Consider the following 18,475-nt stretch of genomic DNA (forward strand, 5'->3'; position numbering starts at 1 on the left):
ACACTGGAGTGGGTTGCCATTTCCTTCTCCAATGCAAGTGTTAAGTGGATATATATTTTTTTAATTTCAGGTTTAAGAAACTGGCTTGAGGGACTCCCTGGCAGTCCAGTGATTAAGACTCCAAGCCACTACTGCAGGGGACTGGGGTTCAGTCTCTAGTCAGGGAACTAAAATCCTGCATGCTGCATAGCGTGATCAAACATTTTTTTTAATGTATTTTTTTAAAAAAAGAAATTGGCTTGATACTAGAAAATAAAGTACAGAAATGAACTGTTATTTCTAGAGGGAGTGATATAATAAAAGCACTCTATGGATTCAAAATTATATAAGCTTTTAAAATATGTTTAGAAATGATCCAAAAAGTTAAGTTTGAAAAGTTTGCAGTTAGTTAACAGTGGTGGAGAAGGCAATGGCAACCCACTCCAGTACTCTTGCCTGGAAAATCCCATGGATGGAAGAGCCTGGTGGGCTGCAGTCCATGGGGTTGTGACTGAGCGACTTCCCTTTCACTTTTCACTTTCACACATTGGAAAAGGAAATGGCAACCCACTCCAGTGTTCTTGCCTGGAGAATCCCAGAGACGGTGGAGCCTGGTGGGCTGCCGTCTGTGGGGTCGCACAGAGTCGGACACGACTGAAGCGACTTAGCAGCAGCAGCAGCAGTAAGTGGATGCAAAAGCTGTAAAGAGTAAGTTACAGGAGGAGCTCACACAACTGAGAAGGAGACAAAATGTGAGGTTGAGGTGAGACCTTAATGTTAAGCTCACCCAGCCTATAGTTTCCCTCCAGTTGCACTTTCGTCTCTAAGTGAGGAGAGGTGTTATGTGCCCTTTTCTCTTACTCTGATTCCCTCTCTCTTAACTTTTTTACTGGCGGCATGGAAATCCAACATGGCAGAGATCCAGGAGTGCCTCTCCATGTCCCAGTATCCATTAGTACAAAAATGTCATCATATATCCCTTTCCTTTTTCTTTGGATTTAAAATATGGTATATGCACTGTCAGGCACTGCTGAAAAATGATTCCACTGGCTCCTTAAACATACACCAGTCAAAGACCATTATCCCAAAAGCTAAAAAAATACTGGACCCAGTAGTAGAAGTATTGGAAACAAAGTGGATATTATTATCTGTTCCAAACTGACATAACCGTCATTATATCCACAGGGTGCTAGCAACCCTGAAGAAACACTAAGGAGGAGGATTTTAGGAGGTCACATTCTTCAAGGACCAGTTTAGCTCTCATCTTCATACTTTTTACTTCAGCTGACAGTGATCCCATCAGCTTCTTTGTAGCTACTTACTTAGTCTTCTGGGGTTCCAGGAATATAGTCTGTTTCTTTGTATCTCTCAAACTGACTTCTCTCACATGGTAGAAACTCAGTACATTGTTGGTTCTTAAGCAGTTGAAGAGATTCAGTGATGGGACAGAAGCCAGCCTGTAAAGGGTGAGTACAGGGTGGGTGCATACAGGGAGCTAAGTGGCTTGTGTATTGGTTTTAGAGCCAGACAGATCTGGTATGAAGCCTGTTTCTGTACTTTTTAGCTCTTTTATGTTGGGAAAATTTATGCAAACTGAGTTTATTCCTCTATAAAATGGAGATGATGATAGATAGTTACAGATTTATTATGACGGTTAGTTAGAGATACTCTATAAAAATACATGATTAAGTCCATAATATGTGCTTAGTACAGTGGTAGCTGTTACTGGTATATTACTGGAACCTGATACTTTAATGAAAAGTACAGGTAAGGTGAACATGATTTTATTATGAAATCATCTATCACATGTGAGAGGCCTAAAATAGAAGCCCATTATAATAGGGAAGGTGTAAACATACTGTGCTACTTGAGAATTAGAGGCTGAAATTATAAATATATTAAAAAACAATTTAGGTAAATTTATGGATGAAAGGTTAAGTTTCATTCAAAGTATTTTTTGAATGTATGTAGGTGCCTATATGCCTGGTATTGCCTGGGCATTGTGAATATCTTATGAGTAATAAATCCTGGTGGGATTATTGCAAGATGTGTGGGTAAATACTGTATCCCAAATGACTCCCAGTGGAGTTCTTGTCAGGTGCTTCCCAGATCACTGACTTGATTCGGTATGCTAAGTCTGAGCTTTCTCTCCTTTCTAAGATACACATATGTAAACTTAATCTAGAAATCTAGAGCTGTAGATGTCTATCTTGGCTAATTATATAGTTCCTCACTGACTGGCGACCCCTTTTACTTGCATTGACCCTTTCATATACCAGTTAGGGCAGTACAGAGTGAGTTAATGCTGATACTTGAAAGGCACTCATCTGACTCAGACCTTTGACTTGGTTAAAGAGGTCAGTGTGGTGTAAACCCGAACAAGGAAATGGGTTCCTGTCAGGGAGGAAGCATTCATTCTGTCTCCCTCTGCCTCCCTTGTACAATAAGAACTTGAGATCAGAAGAACTATATTACTATATCTTTGTGATTCATTATAATTAAGTGAATTTGGTGGAAGAGGAAATTTTAATTTCTTGGAGGTATACCTTCATTAGTTAATTAATATCTTATTTAGTTGCTTACTTGCTATTTTTGCCTACCTGGATCCCCTTGTGTCTTTCCTTTTACTTACCAGGGCAGTGTTAGATTTTACAAGGTTTGTAGAAGCCAAGTTAAATAAATACTAAATTGAATGGCCCATTGTTTATTTTGGAGATAAATTGTTAATCTTGGCCAGTTTTGATGCTTTTCTTTTTGTTAAGGCAAGTAACTCACAGGGAGATAAGGTTCTTGGCATTTCTGTCTTATTTAGAAAATAAATTAATTTAAACTGTTTGGAGAGTCACTAAATTGTATGTCTGTGTGTGTAAAACTGTTTTCATTGCCTTAAAGAATTGAAAATAATAGTTATTGCATAATGAAATCATTATGTGATCTATAACCATAAGGTTTTTTTAGAAATATTATACTTGCATAAAAATCTACAAAGATTACATTGATTTTGAAGGTTTATTATTATCCCAAATAAAAAATATATACATTGAGTTTTATTGAGTTAACTGGCCTAATTCTTAGGAACTAACAAAATCTGATTTTAACTGAAGCTAGTTATTTTAAGCCTGGCAATTAATTCTTCAAAAAATGTAGTAACTTTTATGAAATTGTATACCTTCTTTAGCCCAATGAAAAGCAACTTAATACAGTGTTTAATAAGGACATTTATCTTTCAGAATTATAATCCTTATACATTTGATAATAAAAGTTAAAAGCATTTGAGTTAAACTTTCAATTCAGGACTTTTGGTAGCCATTTTTTTAATTCTGATTAAAAAAAAAGAAGACAGATATAAACATCTGTAAAATCCAGATGACCCACAGTCTTCAATTTAAGTAACAAACCTTTTATCAGTACTGTTTTCTAATTAATTAAAAAAAAGACTTACCTTAGTTTAATGCCTAACTGAGGAGATGAAGAAGCAGTTTTAAAAGAGTTAGGTAGTAGGCACTAGAAATAAAAATAAATGAGACCTAATCTAACTTACAAGCTTTTGCACAGCAAAGGGAAACCATAAAAAAATGAAAAGACAACCAACCTACAGAATGGGAGAAAATATTTGCAAATGATGCTACAGACAGGGGCTTAATCTTCAAAATATACAAACAGCTTATACAGTTCAACAACAAAAAGACAACCCAATTGAAAAACTGTCAGAAGATCTTAATAGACAGTTCTCCAAAGAAGACATACAGACGGCCAATAGGCAACATGAAAAGATGTCAACATCACTAATTATTAGAGAAATACAAATCAAAACTACAGTGAGGTGCCACTTAACACCAGTCAGAATGGCCATCATTAAAGTATCTACAAATAAAAATGCTGGAGAGGGTGTGGAGAAAAGGGAACCCCCCTGTACTGCTGGTGGGAATGTAAGTTGTTGTAACCACCATGGAAAACAGTATAGAGGTTCTTCAAAAAACTACAAATTGCCATATGATCCAGCAATCCCACTCCTGGGCATATACCTGAACAAAACTATAATGCAAAAAGATGCATCACCCCTGTGTTTATAGCAGCACCATTCACAGCAGCCAGGTCATGGAGACTGCCTACATGTCCATCAACAGATGAATGGGTAAAGAAGATGTGGTACATATATACAATGGATATATTGTAATCTATCTATGCAGTGGATGAACTGTAATGGGAAAGAATATTAAAAATAGAATGTATGTGTATAACTAAGTTACTTTCCTGTACAGCAGAGATTGGCACAATACTGTCAACCAACTGTACTCCAATTAAAAAAATAAAAGAGTAAGGTAGTAAATACAAAAAATCTTAAGTAATACATATTTTCTTTGTTTTGGTCATTTTATAGTCGATACACACATAATTTGCCATCTCTTTTTAACTGAACATTGAAAGTTAATCTTGAATCCTCCCATTTTCAAAAATTTAAGTGAATATGTTTATTTCTACTAGGGACATAGACTATTTTGAATTCTGTGCTTATCTTAAATCAGTCTTTAAGGTGATGTGTGCTAAGTCGCTTCAGTTGTGTCCAACTCTTTGAGACCCTGTGGACTTTAGCCCACGAGGCTCCTCTGTCCATGGGATGCTCTAGACAAGAATACTGAAGTGGGTTGCCATGCTTGCCTCCAGGAGATCCTCCTGACTCAGGAATCAAACCCGCATCTCTTAAGTCTCCTGTGTTGGTTGACATGTTCTTTGCCACTAGCGCCACCTAGGAAGCCCCAAAGGAATAAATAAGGGACTAATACACAGACCTTAATTTTTCATCCTTTCTAATGAAAATTTTAGATCATCTATTTGAAGAATTATGTTGATTCAGAATCTTTAGCAAGTTATGTTTGTTAATTGATGGGTGTATCAGTGTGATTACTTTAAAATGCAGTATCAGAAATGTATTTTTTCCAGAAAACTGATATTAATGATTTAAAATTTTTATTGCAGCTAGAACGAGTAAATCTGTCCGCAGCTCAGACACTGAGAGCAGCTTTCATTAAGGTGAGGCACAGATAATTTATTATTATGGTGGTTAAAATGTATCTTATAAAGAAATCTAAATACCATGTCATAAATGTCAGTTTATTTTTTTAACCTTTCTTTTTGGGTACCTTTCTCTTTTGTTTTTGTTCTGCTGTTTAGTGAAAACCTTTTCAGTCATCTTGTGCCTGTTTTAGTGTTACACTTTTAAAGCTTAAAACACTTCTAAAAAGTGAGTTGGAACAAGTGCTCTTTCAGTAGCATTCAGCTGTTCATCACTTTGTGCTTTTAAACTGACTTCTTCAGAATGTTTTCTCTTTAGCTTTAGAGTATATTTTAAAATTCTGTTTTATTTGACATATTCAAAACTTTTATAAAGTTAAACCCAAAGATTTTCTTCATGCTGTTTTTAACTATAGAACATAAGTGTAAAACTGTGTTTTGAATGGGAAAATAAGAGCTCTGTGTTGATCACATCGAGGATATTTTGAGGATCAGCTGAGTCACTCAGGGTGAACTTTTTCATTGTCTTATTGTTTCATTGCCCTGAAGATATTAAGTTGATAATCCCTAGCTTACATGTTGCTGTTGAGCATTTAAAACATAGCAAGTTCAAATTGAGTTGTACTCCAGGTTTATAAGCAACTCAGTAATATGTATTATGTTGATTGCATGTTGAAATGATAATATTTTGGGTGTACTCTTAAAATAACTTCATTTGTTTTTTCTATTTTTTTAATGTGGCTACTAAGAATTTTAAATCAGATAGGCTCCTACCAAATATTTCTATTGGATAGCCCTACTCACTTACTGAATGCAGCCTTTCATGTAAGACTTAATCCATTTCATCCTGAATACATATCCATCCCAAGTCACTTCAGTTGTGTCTGACTCTTGTGATACCATGAACTGTAGCCTGCCAGGGTACTCTGTCCATGGGATTCGCCAGGCAAAAATACTGGAGTGGGTTGCCATTTCCTTCTCCAGGGTATCTTCCCGACCCAGGGATTCAACCCACGTTTGATCCTCTTATATCTCCTTCACTGGCAGGCAGGTTCTTTACTACTAGCGCCACCTGGGAAGACCTAAATACGTATCAGGATACCCAAAATTTTTATTTTTATTTACTTTTTGTGTGTTTTCTCCCTTCAATAGCTAAAACAACTTATATTTCAAGTATTTTAATGTTTAAATCTAGAATAAATTTATAGCTGAGTCTCATTGGAGTTGAAACTGTGAATATTCAGCTTGATTTCTTTTTATGGCAGAGGTTAGCTTATTGATACCTTGCTTACCTGGTAGCATAAATAATGCCGTTAGACATCTATTTCACTACTAGAAATTACATTTTGTGTATTGATCAGTACTATTTTGATGTAATACTCTAAATGCAGTGCCCGTATACACAGGCATACTAATTTTATTTAAATATATCCTGCCAAATCATTGGATTAATGAAGAGAATGAATGAAGTAGCACCATCCTTAGTGGAGTTTTTTGTTGTTTATTTGTTTTTCATTTTCTTCTTTGCATTAAGTATCAGTGTGATTTTGAATGGTATATTTGGTTGTCAGGGTGGCATCATAGGGACTATTTTAATCATCTTTGTGGCCAAAGAAGGAAAAGTGATCTGTTACACACCACAATATTGATAAGGCAAAAGGGTTTTTGGCTTTTCTGATACCAAGAAGAGAGAGAAACTTCTCCTGTGTGTCCTCATAAGGACGACTCACTCTGAAGTATTTATTATATACCCACTGACAGTCATAAAAGACATAAAATAATGAACTTTATTAAGCTTTTCCTTGTAATATCCTTATATATAAGCTGACATTTTAACTCTAAAGTATAATTAAAAAGCAAACTGTTAAAAGTATGTGGTTATGATAAATCTGGTTAAATATGATAGATCTGGATAAATTTTACTCATGGCACCGATTCTTTTTTTTTTTTTTAATTTATTTTAATTGGAGGCTATTTACTTTACAATGTCGTGGTGGTTTTTGCCATACATTGACGTGAGCCAGCCATGGGTGTGCTTGTGTCCCCCCGTCCTGTACCCCCCTCACACCTCCCTCCCCATCCTCTCTCTCTGGGTTGTCCCAGTGCACCAGCTTTGAGTGCCCTATTTCACGCATCGAACTTGGACTGGTCATCTGTTTCACATATGGTAATATACATGTTTCAGTGCTATTCTCTCAAATCATTCCACCCTTGCCTTCTCCCACAGAGTCCAAAAGTCTGTTTTTTACATCTGTGTCTCTTTTGCTGTCTTGCATATAGGGTCGTCATTACCATCTTTCTAAATTCCTTATATATGTGTTAATATATTATATTTGTGTTTTTCTTTCTGACTTATTTCACTCTGTATAATAGGCTCCAGTTTTATCCACCTCATTAGAACTGACTCAAATGTGTTCTTTGTAATGCTGAGTAGTATTCCATTCAGGACAGTGTGATCACTCACCTAGAGCCAGACATCCTGAATGCGAAGTCAAGTGGGCCTTAGGAACCATCACTATGAACAAAGCTAGTGGAGGTAATGGAATTCCAGTTGAGCGATTTCAAATCCTAAAAGGTGATGCTGTGAAAGTGCTGCACTCAATATGCCAGCAAATTTCTAAAACTCAGCAGTGGCCACAGGACTGGAAAAGGTCAGTTTTCATTCCAGTCCCAAAGAAAGGCAATGCCAGAGAATGCTCAAACTACCACACTATTGCACTCATCTCATGCTAGCAAAGTAATGCTCACAATTCTCCAAGCCAGGCTTCAGAAGTACATGAACCGCAAACTTCCAGATGTTCAAGCTGGATTTAGAAAAGGCAGAGGAACCAGAGATCAAATTGCCAACATATGTGGGATCATCAGAAAAGTGAAAGAATTCCAGAAAAACATCTACTTCTGCTTTATTGACTATGCCAAAGCCTTTGTGTGGATCACAGCACACTGTTGAAAAGTCTTCAAGAGATGAAATACCAGACCACCCGACCTGCCTCGTGAGAAATCTATATGCAGATCAAGAAGCAACAGTTAGAACTGGACATGGAACAACAGACTGGTTCCAGATAGGGAAAGGAGTACGTCAAGGCTGTGTATTGTCACCCTGCTTATTTAACTTACATGCAGAGTACATCATGAGAAATTCTGGACTGGATGAAACAAATTGGAATCAAGATTGCTGGGAGAAATAGCAATAACTTCAGATATACAGATGACACAATCCTTATGGCAGAAAGTGAAGAAGAACTAAAGAGCCTCTTGATGAAAGTGAAAGAGGAGAGTAAAAAAGTTGGCTTAAAGCTCAACATTCAGAAAACTATGATCATGGCATCTGGTCCCATCACTTCATGACAGATAGATGGGGGAGACAGTAGAAACAGTGACAGACTTTATTTTGGGGGGCTCCAAAATCACTGCAGATACTGACTGCAGCCATGAAATTAAAAGATGCTTGCTGATTGGAAGAAAAGTTATGACCAACCTAGACAGCATATTAAAAACAGAGACATCTCTTTGCCCGCAAAGGTCCATCTAGTCAGAGCTATGGTTTTTCCAATAGTCGTCGTGTATGGATGTGAAAGTTGGACTGTAAAGAAAGCTGAGTGCTGAAAAATTGATGCTTTTGAACTCTCGTGTTGGAGAAGTCTCTTGAGAGTCACTTGGACTGCAAGGAGATCCAACTAGTCCATCCTAAAGGAAATCAGTTCTGACTATTCATTGGAAGGACTGATGCTGAATCTGAAACTCCAGTACTTTGGCCACCTGATGTGAAGAACTGACTTATTTGAAAAGACCCTGATTCTGGGAAAGATTGAAGGCAAGAGGAGAAGGGGTCGACAGAGGATGAGGTTGTTAGGTGGCATCACCGACTCAATGCACATGAGTTTGAGTCAACTCCAGCACTTGGTGATGGACAGGGAGGCCTGGCATGCTGCAGTCCATGACGTCACAAAGAGTTGGACATGACTGAGTGACTGAACTGAACTGAATATTCCATTGTGTATATGTACCACAAATTTCTTATCCATTCGTCTGCCAATGGACATCTAGGTTGCTTCCATGTCCTAGCTGTTGTAAACAGCATGGCACTGATTTTTAATTAGGGATAGTGAGAGTTATTTGGAGGAAAGTATATTAGTTTTGCATTGATTTATTCTTAATTACTGTATTCTGTTTGGTAAAAATTTCAAATGATTTTAAAGGAGGGCATGCATTAAAAACATTAAGATTTTTGTGATTTTTAAACTTTAATTTACTTGGAAAAAAACCATGCCTAGCCATATGTCTGTATTTATATCCAGTTATATTTTCATGTTTCCAGTTCTTGGTTCATAGCACCAGTGATATTTATCAAGCTTTAATACCTATTTTTGTTATTTGGAGAAAAATAATTTTTCCCAAGATACTAGTGATTATTATCTCTTATGATATCAATCCTGCTTTCCCCTCTGGGAGGTTTCTGATAATGTTAAGGATCATTGATCCCAAGAGAGGGTATTTCTGCCCTTGGCTTTTCATAAAAGTTGGATAGCACAAAGTTTAAGATTGTATTCTGAAGGAAAACTTGAAGGTATAGGTACAGTGTCTGATTTAAGGGTTTTTCAGTTGAGTCACTGGTTGTGTTTGAGGCCTCTAAGATAAAAAGTAGCATAACTAGGACGTCAGCCAGAAGATGCTAAACTACTGTTCCCAGAGTATGTGCCAAGCTACCTCAGGACCCCGCAGAAAACTCAGAGGGGGTCATGAGATATTTTAAACATTTGAAGGAATAGAGTGATTTCAACATTAGCTTGACACTGTGTGAACTACTAGCTTGAGATAGTTTGCAGTTTCAACATCTTCAACTGGGCTGCATTCCTTTCAGTGATGTCATATCTTTGTGAAACTGCTGTTGATAGAAAGCAAGTTCACAAGAAAATCAATGTATAATAGGAAATGAATAACATTTGAGAAATCGTGCAGTGCCCAACAGGTTCTCACATCTCATTAATAAAATAAATCATGGTTATTTAAGAATAAATAAAATATTTTTCTTTCAATTCATGTGATTTTTAAAGGCTACTGAGTTGTTGGGACGTAAGTACTTACTAAAGTTGTTTGAACTTTATTTACTGCACAGCAGTGTTAGGTATTTCGGTATTTCTTCTGGCACTGAGAACACTGAACTAAGAAAGAGTAGGGATGTCTGTGAGGACTCTAATGCTGCAGCTATGGCATGTGAGGGCTCCAGACGAACTGGGTACTGAAAGCGTTCTTCTCAGACTTGCAGAAGCGTTTTATTTTTTCCGTACTTTATTATAACTTAACCAAAGAAGTTGTATTTTTCTGTTGACATTCTCTGGAAGCACATAGAAAATCCCCCACTTTCTAAGATAATTCATTGTGTAGGTAGATTTAATGTTACTCAGAGAAAATAAACCACTCTTACCAAATACTGGCTTGTTTCACTCTTACCAAATAACTATGTTATTTTGTGGCAGTTTACCAAGTTAATAATGTTGACACCATCTTAAGCCTTTTTTGTACAGCTTATCTTTCAACAACTCTTTTTATTAAAATAGATTCTTAAATACATTCATGAGAGGGAAAATTAAACAGATTTTAAAGAAGAAATCAGTAGGACATACTTTATTATCTGTCTAAATGACTTTCCTGTAAGCATTTGACAACAGTTAAAATGATCCCAGGATTGAACTAAATGTGTGTGTTTTCTTTTCTGCTTTCATTCCACAACCTTTCAGTTTTTGGTACTTGAAATCTAATAAGAAGCAAGATGTTATAATGTAAAGAGCTGAAGAAAGCTAAAACTGCAGTGGTTCCAGAACTGAGGAGGCAGAGGCTAAACATAACTTGGTCCGTCAGGAGGCAAATAAATTGCCATTTGATAGATCATATTTACTATGTAGTACCAGGGCAAAAAAAAAGAGGAAATCATCAGCATAATGATTAAAATTGGCAGGCATCCTAAAAGAAACAGAGTGTGATTACAAAAATTTTTTTAAATAGTAAAATGGGGCAGAATTACAAGGGAAAATCCAAATCTTGAAAACTAACTTTGGTAAACTCAGGACTTTTTATGTTCAATCTTGAAATGGCTAGAAGATTTTAGTGCCCTAGGGAATTTAAGTAACAGAATCAATGCAAGCTCATTAGTGAAACAAGCTCAGGAGGTAGTAAAAGGATTAATGGTTTTCTGAAAGCTAGTGAAGGAAATAATATTCTTGCTGCAAAAATAAAGTAGGAAATGAAAATCATTGTGTGAGAATGTAGTTAAGGAATCATATAGCTTCAATAAAACTTCCAAAATGAATCCTGGTTTTTTTTGTTGTTGTTTTTCCTGAAAGTTTGTTAATTTAAATGCAGAGAATCTGAAGGAAAAAAATTGGTGAGATGAGTTACTGTTTGATTTTCAAGTTGAAATATTGCTTAATGAAAAAGAGCTAAAAATCTTCAGTGTTTTTAAACTCTTGAAAAAGGTAATTGAAAAACTGTCTTTATGTATATATATACCTGTACGTATATTTACTCTTCATTTCTATGTTTGTTATTAGTTTGATTGCAAGAGAGTATAAATGAGAAGTAGGAAATGTTAAATACATTATGTTCAGATGGAAGTTTGGATCGTGACTGTAGTAATTTATGGATGCACAAACTCTCCCCATACATAAGTGAATGGCATCACGACGCTTGCTTTGCAAAGATTTCTGCCCTTATTTTTAAGTTGATCAGTTTAAGGAGGTCCTAAGAGATTCTGAATGGTTAGGTTTTGGCTTTAAAATATTGATTCAGTTTCTGTATTTCAAAACTAGCTTTCTCTTTCTTATAGGCTGAAAAAGAAAATCCGGGACTCACACAAGACATAATTATGAAAATTTTAGAGAAAAAAAGTGTAGAAGTCAACTTCACAGAGTCCCTTCTTCGAATGGCAGCTGATGATGTAGAAGGTAATCAGAAAGTCTTGTTTAGTTTTCTTACAGATATTGAAAAGCTCTTCCTCCAAATCTTTCTTATTTGATAAAAGTGGCTCCTCTCCTCCCTTCCTCTCCCCTTTCCCTTCTCCTCCCTTCCCTCTTACTGTTAGTGTTATTGTTATTATTTTGAAATGAAAATGGGGGGTTGGCGCAGGAGGTACGAACCCATATAAAATAGAAATGTAGTTCTTTTTATTTTTTGTCAGATTGAGTTACTAGAAGTAAAGCATTTGTTTATGCTGCATGGTTTATTTTTCCCCCTATTAATTAATACGTTTGATGAGTTCTAGTTTAATGAAGAGACAAGCTCTTTGGAATGGTGGTTTTATTTTGTGTTGAGTTTATGTAGATACCAGTTTGAAAGTAATGAGTTTCTTCTTTTTAAACTTTGGTATAGCATGTTTGTGGGGGGTTTTTTTGTTGTCGTTGGCAAGGTAATGTCTCTGCTTTTTATTTATTTATTTATTTTTTAATATAAATTTATTTATTTTAATTGGAGGCTAATTACAATATTGTATTCAAATATAGGTTTGAGAGAACAATATTACTAATCATCCTTTTGGCCTCTTTTCACATTTTTGCTTTTTAAAATGATTAGAAATGTTTGTGTGCTTGGTCACTAAGTCATGTCCAGTTCTGCAACCCCATGGACTGTAGCCCACCAGGCTCCTCTGTCCGTGGGATTCTCCAGGCAAGAATACTGGAGTGGGTTGCCATCTCCTTCTCCAGGGGATCTTCCCGACCCAGGGTTTGAACCCATTTCCTGCATTATCAGGCAGATTCTTTAGCACTGAGCCACCTAGAAAGCCCTGGGTTTCACTTAAATTTAGTAGTCATTTTCCCTGTAATTTAGAAAAACATATATATAATATGTATAGTATAATATCTCATGTTTATTAAGGGAGAACAAAAATAGATGTTTTAACTGATTCTGTAAATTATGAGAAAGTCCTCATTATTATTCTGGATTGAGCACCTGCAGCCTGTCAGGCCAGGTTGTATTGATGAGTTGGTAGAGTTGTAATGTTTCCAAGCCTACGGTGAATCTGGTTGTGAAGTTTTTGCCTTTGCTGCATCTGACTAAACTTCCTTACCAAAGTTGCTGTTTTTTGATACCAAGCCTTATGTTGGACTTTCTATGGTGGTATTTTTGTTTTAAGTGAGATTTCAAGAATGTGCTGAAGACTTTAGTAGGTTTGGAGTTTTGATGTAATGAGCCGTTGTATGTTGAATGTAGAGGCTTCTTTAATTAAACTCATATTCACCATTGGCATATATATATTGCCATTGTATTTGTTACAAATGTCATTACTTACCAAATGTTCCTTGTGAAATGTAACTTGAGAGGCCTGAAAAATTTGATTAAGCCTTCCTTTAAAATTTTATTTATTTCTAAGATTTCATGGAATTTCCATTTATCCCATATTGAAGATGTTCATTTTTTTTATCTTCTGATATTTTACTTGGAGGGACCCTAATACAACTACTGAACTGAGTTAAACTGTAATTAATTCTGCTTTGCAACCTTGTTCTTCCTAGTTTTCTAGCCTTTTATCTCCCCTCTCACCTCCTTGACCAACACATTGGAAATTCTTAGACTTGAATTTGGCAGCAAGTTGCATAATGTTTTTTACTACGTATTTATTTCATCAGAGTATATGATTGAACGACCAGAGCCAGAATTCCAGGACCTAAATGAAAAGGCACGAGCACTTAAACAAATTCTCAGCAAGATCCCAGATGAGATCAACGACAGAGTGAGGTTTCTGCAGACAATCAAGTAAGCAGCTTCTTGTTTGGTTTTTCTTTTTTAAGTACTTCAAAAGGACCACTCATTTTAGATGTTTTACTGTGGTATGACATTAATTTTAAGTTGAAATATTAATTTGAAATTAAAAATTTGAAAATTACCATATTTTTTATTAATTTCTAAACTGTCTCTGGCTTCTGAGTATAGTAAAATATTTTAGAATGTTTCATTTAAAAGCAGAGAATGGAATGTACATAAACTAGAATGCAGTTTGAACTTCATAAGTGGAAGAATGTAAATGTCAGATTAAAGTGAAGAGGGTAGTTGAAGAGATTGATAACAAAGGATACAAATACTGTTTTTTATTTCAGAAATAGTTCACGTTATTAGCACAATGGTGTACTCTTAGTTGTAAATAACACTTTCTAATACTGACCAAATTGTGAACCTCCCAAAATCCTTGTATTTGGGATGTAGAGTGAAAGAAATTGAGCTGACACAGTTCAGTTCAGCCAGGAAGCATGCTGATGGGCAGCAGCAAGAAGTGTTCTTCTCAAGCAGGGACATAGCACCTCCACCCAGGGACATTCTCAGGGGTGAGAGGGTGGAGGAGTCAGAAGGGAACTCCAAACGTAATTTCTAGATGAGTATTTTTAAACTAAAGAATCTGATAATTTTATTTCACCTCAATGGGTAGAACACAAAACTGGGAATAACTAGTGGGACTATCAGTGCAACCTTTTGTGAAACAAGTAGAAATTGCTAGAAAGGAGTGGGAGGGAGGTTCAAGAGGGTAGGGACAAATGTCTACATGTGGCTGATTCATGTTGTTGTATGGCAGAAACCAACACAGCGCTGTAAAGCAATTATCTTCCAATTAAAACAAGTTTAAAAAAGCAGGTAAGCACTATTGGAACAAGACTGTGTAAAAAATTGCTAGAAAGGAAGGATTTAGCACAGATTTTTTTCTGGAAGAAGCTGCAACATAACATTATATCTTTCAAGAACTGAAGGAGGCTCCCCTGGAATAATAAATATTACCATACATCTCACAGGAAGAGTGTTCTTTGTAATTCACATAGCAAAATTATATTTTAGCTGATTGGCTACATTGTATTGGGATAGAGGGAGGAGTGTGACCCATTTTAGAAAATGATGGTAATAGGTACCAACTCGGCTATCAAGGAATGACTGTGTTCTTTTTGGTCCTCTGAGTATCAGAAAGTACAAAAGACTCCATTGACTAGTCAAAGTCCATGTCACTGAGACTAAGACCTTAAGGTAAATATTTTTACTTTTATTGGCAAGCCTCAGCTTTCTTTAGTAGTTTTTATTACAGATTTTTATTTTTAGTTTTGTGTAAAGTGAACATGTTTGGCCCATAAAAGGATAATTGTCAGTGATCTCAAACACAGCTGTTTAAACACGTATTTCTAGAATTTTTAAATAATATAATTTATTTCGATAATCATATGCTACATCTCTATAACCTGGTTGGAACTTAAGCAGACTGACTCCAAGGACTTCTCTGGTGCTTGCCAATCATAGAGATTCATAATGTCAGTCTAATCAAGTGATTGAAAAAAAGAATGTTTCTGCTGTTTGGAAGAGGCCTGGTAAAGGACATCCTGTATATTGGATGTCAGTAGGTAAGAGGGAAAATAGTGTTGTGGTTGAAGCTGGAAGTGAGATGGTATGCCCAGAACCCTCAGCCTGCTATTTTGATACCCTCTTTCCACTTCAAGGACTCCCGGACTCATCTCTGCTAAACCCATTGTTACTGTAAAGAGAGAGAGTTTGAAAACTACTTTATTACCAGCCACATTTTAATCATAAGGAAGTTGATGTCAAGAGTCTCTGAGCCTTGTCCTTAGTCATTGACAGAGGCTGAATTAGGGTCTTGTCTCTCATTTATGGGGCAATAATAGTATTTCAGTTCTGTTTTCTGGAATGTGCTCTGCACAACTGAATTAAGATTACTGGCAATTAAAATTTATTTTGTATCCATTTTAAGAGGGATAACTTGCCGTGGAAATTTTGTTGATAATATGTATTGTTTCTAAGACTGAAATTTAACCATGTGTGTATTAGCATGGATGGCTGTGGCTATTTGTATCACTGACACATATAGATAAATTTTGATATATATTGTTACTGCTGTTAATTGTTTGACAAATTAGTGGATAAAATTGAGCCGAAATAAAAACAGTTTATCCTTCAAGCACAGCAAATTGTGCAGTTTTTATTTTACTTTCTCATACTTAAGGTGAATATCCTCTTCTCTCATTATTTTCACAATACTTCTCAATATACCTATATCAAATACTTACTGTCTTAGCACTGTACAAAATGCTGTGTGAGAAAGAAACTCCTGTCAGATGACAAATATCTGTATATACCGGCAAACCTAGGTTTGACTTGCTAACAGTTTGCTTTGTGACATTGGTAAGTTGCTTAGCTTCTGTGACTCTAGTTTCTGCCTGTGAAGATGAGGGTAACGGTTGTGAATTGAAAATGTATACATAGTGCCTAGCACAGAATCTAGCACCACAGCACATAAAGCATTGTGCAATAAGATTTGTTTTTTCCCTCTATGAAGTTGAATAGGAAAAATGATTTGATTAATGTTTCTGTTTGACTGCATTTGAGCTTATGCAAATACTTTATAAAATTAGTTCTTAGGATACTTTCCAATTAATAGATAACTAGTGGAATCTGGATTTAATAGTCCAGAAATCTCTGCATTTAACTCTTTACCCTTATCTATATTTGAATATTCATAGGTGAGGGTTTGTAAGGGTTGGTTTTGATGATGGCCTCAAAATAGCTTTTCCAGGGTGTCCAGTCTAGACCAAACTGAACATACAGCATAGGAATTTCCTTCCTGCAGTATGTTTGTATAAACATAATTACACAAATTTGGGTGACAGAAGTTCTACTGTCCCATGCAAGTTTTTTGTAAGATGTATTACATTTCTTCTGATGCCTCTTGCCCTTTTCAGTATATATGTTTCCCCAAAGTTGTCCCACGAAATACATGCAAGTTGCTAAAATTCCTTCCTACTCTATCCATCCTATATGTCTCTTATCGCAGAATTCATAAACTCCAAACTCTGCATATGCTTAGTCGCTCCGTTGTGTCCAGCTCTTTGCGACCCCATAGACTGTAGCGTGACAGGCTCCTCTGTCCGTGGGATTCTCCAGACAAGAATACTGGAGTGTGTTGCCATGCACTTCTCCAGGGGATCTTCCCAACCCAGGGATGCACTACAATTGTTTTACCCCTCAGGTTTTCCTCAGTTTTTTATTTGTTTAATTGTCTGAAGTTGTGTGTGCGTGTGCGCGCGCGTGTGTACTGGTATTTTCTCTTCAGGACACAGACCCTCAGGTTGTTAACTACCTTCTCTGGCGCAAACCTTAGTGCTGTAAATGAAGATGCATTTCTGTGTACACACAGATCATCTAATATTTGACATAAATTGCTGCAGATTATCTTAGAGAAGGCCAGGCCTAGGGACAATCTTGGTTTTTATAAAGCTCTGTGGCAAATAGGGGATCAAAGCTCAACGTTAGGTTCTGAGTTCCCAAACAGTAGTTTCCAAACTTGGTTCATCAGCAGAATCATGTGGGGAGCTTTTTTCTCTTTTGAAGTACAGATTCCCAATATTCCATAAAGTACACTACAAAATATGGTTGTCTTATAAACAGCTGTCTGATTACTGTAATTTGCTTTATTGTATTCCTTTTGAATAAGCTTACTTCAAACCCACAGGTGTTTGAAGAATCTTCCATATCCAGAGATTGGACATTTTTTAATTTGTTGAAATTGTCATTTTTCTCACATAATAGGATGGTTGTACGACACCGTCATTAAGCAGTAGGGGGCTTAATGCCTGTCTCAGCAATACAGGGATACAGCTTTCCTGAAAACATAAAGGAACAGTTAATGTAACTAAAAATTGTTATTACTAGAGGTCAAAAAAAAAGAGTGGACAGGTATAATTTCTATGTAAACTTATTGTCCTTTTTGAATATCTGATGTTTTAATGTTTCAGCCTGTTACCGACGAGTGACTTACAAGAGGTAATAAGGAAATATTTATTGAAATATTGAATTAGAAGGTCATTACTACTGCAGAATAAGCTAAAATGCTTTTTTATACTAAAAGCTTTTATATTTGTAATTTTTAGAATTTCCATATGCTTATTTACTAAAAATAAACTGTGAAACACACAGAAAAATCTGGACACGGAGCTTTTTGGTTTTCTTTAAATAGTTTAGCTGAAATGTTTTAAGTATGAAATAACTAAAATCTGACATTTGTGATTAAAAGGTAGGTAATAAAAGGTTGTATTTTGGGTAGTCTAGACTGATGTTTTACTAATTCATCTCCTTACACTTGCATTGCATTTGAACAGCAAAATTTGTAGCAGTTAACAGCTAAGAGAATGGATATGAAAAAGAGAAGATTTGCCTTAGAGACTGAGAGGCTGTTTGAGAATACAGAATTACAATAAGTTCAGTTTGCTAGAATATTGCTATGAAGTTAGAACACGGAAATTGAAAAGGGCGTACATAGAAAAGATGAGAATTTTTAAAAATGATACAGGGATAGGAAGAAAAGTCAACTCAAATGAGAATGATTGATTTCTTCTCTCTTTAGAAAGGGAAGAAAAATGCTGATGCACGTGTAGTCAAAGGATGATTGTTGGAAAGGTTAAGGTAGAAGAATATTCTGATTTTGTCTCTCCCAGAAATATAAATA

At 35.9% G+C, this 18,475-nt stretch overlaps 1 protein-coding gene across 3 annotated transcripts in view; it reads left to right on the forward strand.

Annotated features, from left to right (window-relative positions):
• The window catches only part of PDCD10 (programmed cell death 10), a 47,867-nt gene that overhangs the window by 24,660 nt on the left and 4,732 nt on the right, over positions 1-18,475 (forward strand). For all 3 annotated transcript variants that reach the window (XM_005905680.3, XM_070373679.1, XM_070373684.1), the window contains 3 exons: positions 4,957-5,010; positions 11,816-11,933; positions 13,614-13,740. In XM_005905680.3, coding sequence (XP_005905742.1) covers positions 4,957-5,010; positions 11,816-11,933; positions 13,614-13,740 — 299 coding nt within the window. The remainder of the gene's footprint in view (positions 1-4,956; positions 5,011-11,815; positions 11,934-13,613; positions 13,741-18,475) is intronic.

Source organism: Bos mutus, chromosome 1, assembly GCF_027580195.1.
Source record: "Bos mutus isolate GX-2022 chromosome 1, NWIPB_WYAK_1.1, whole genome shotgun sequence".
NCBI classification, from domain to species: Eukaryota; Metazoa; Chordata; class Mammalia; order Artiodactyla; family Bovidae; genus Bos; species Bos mutus.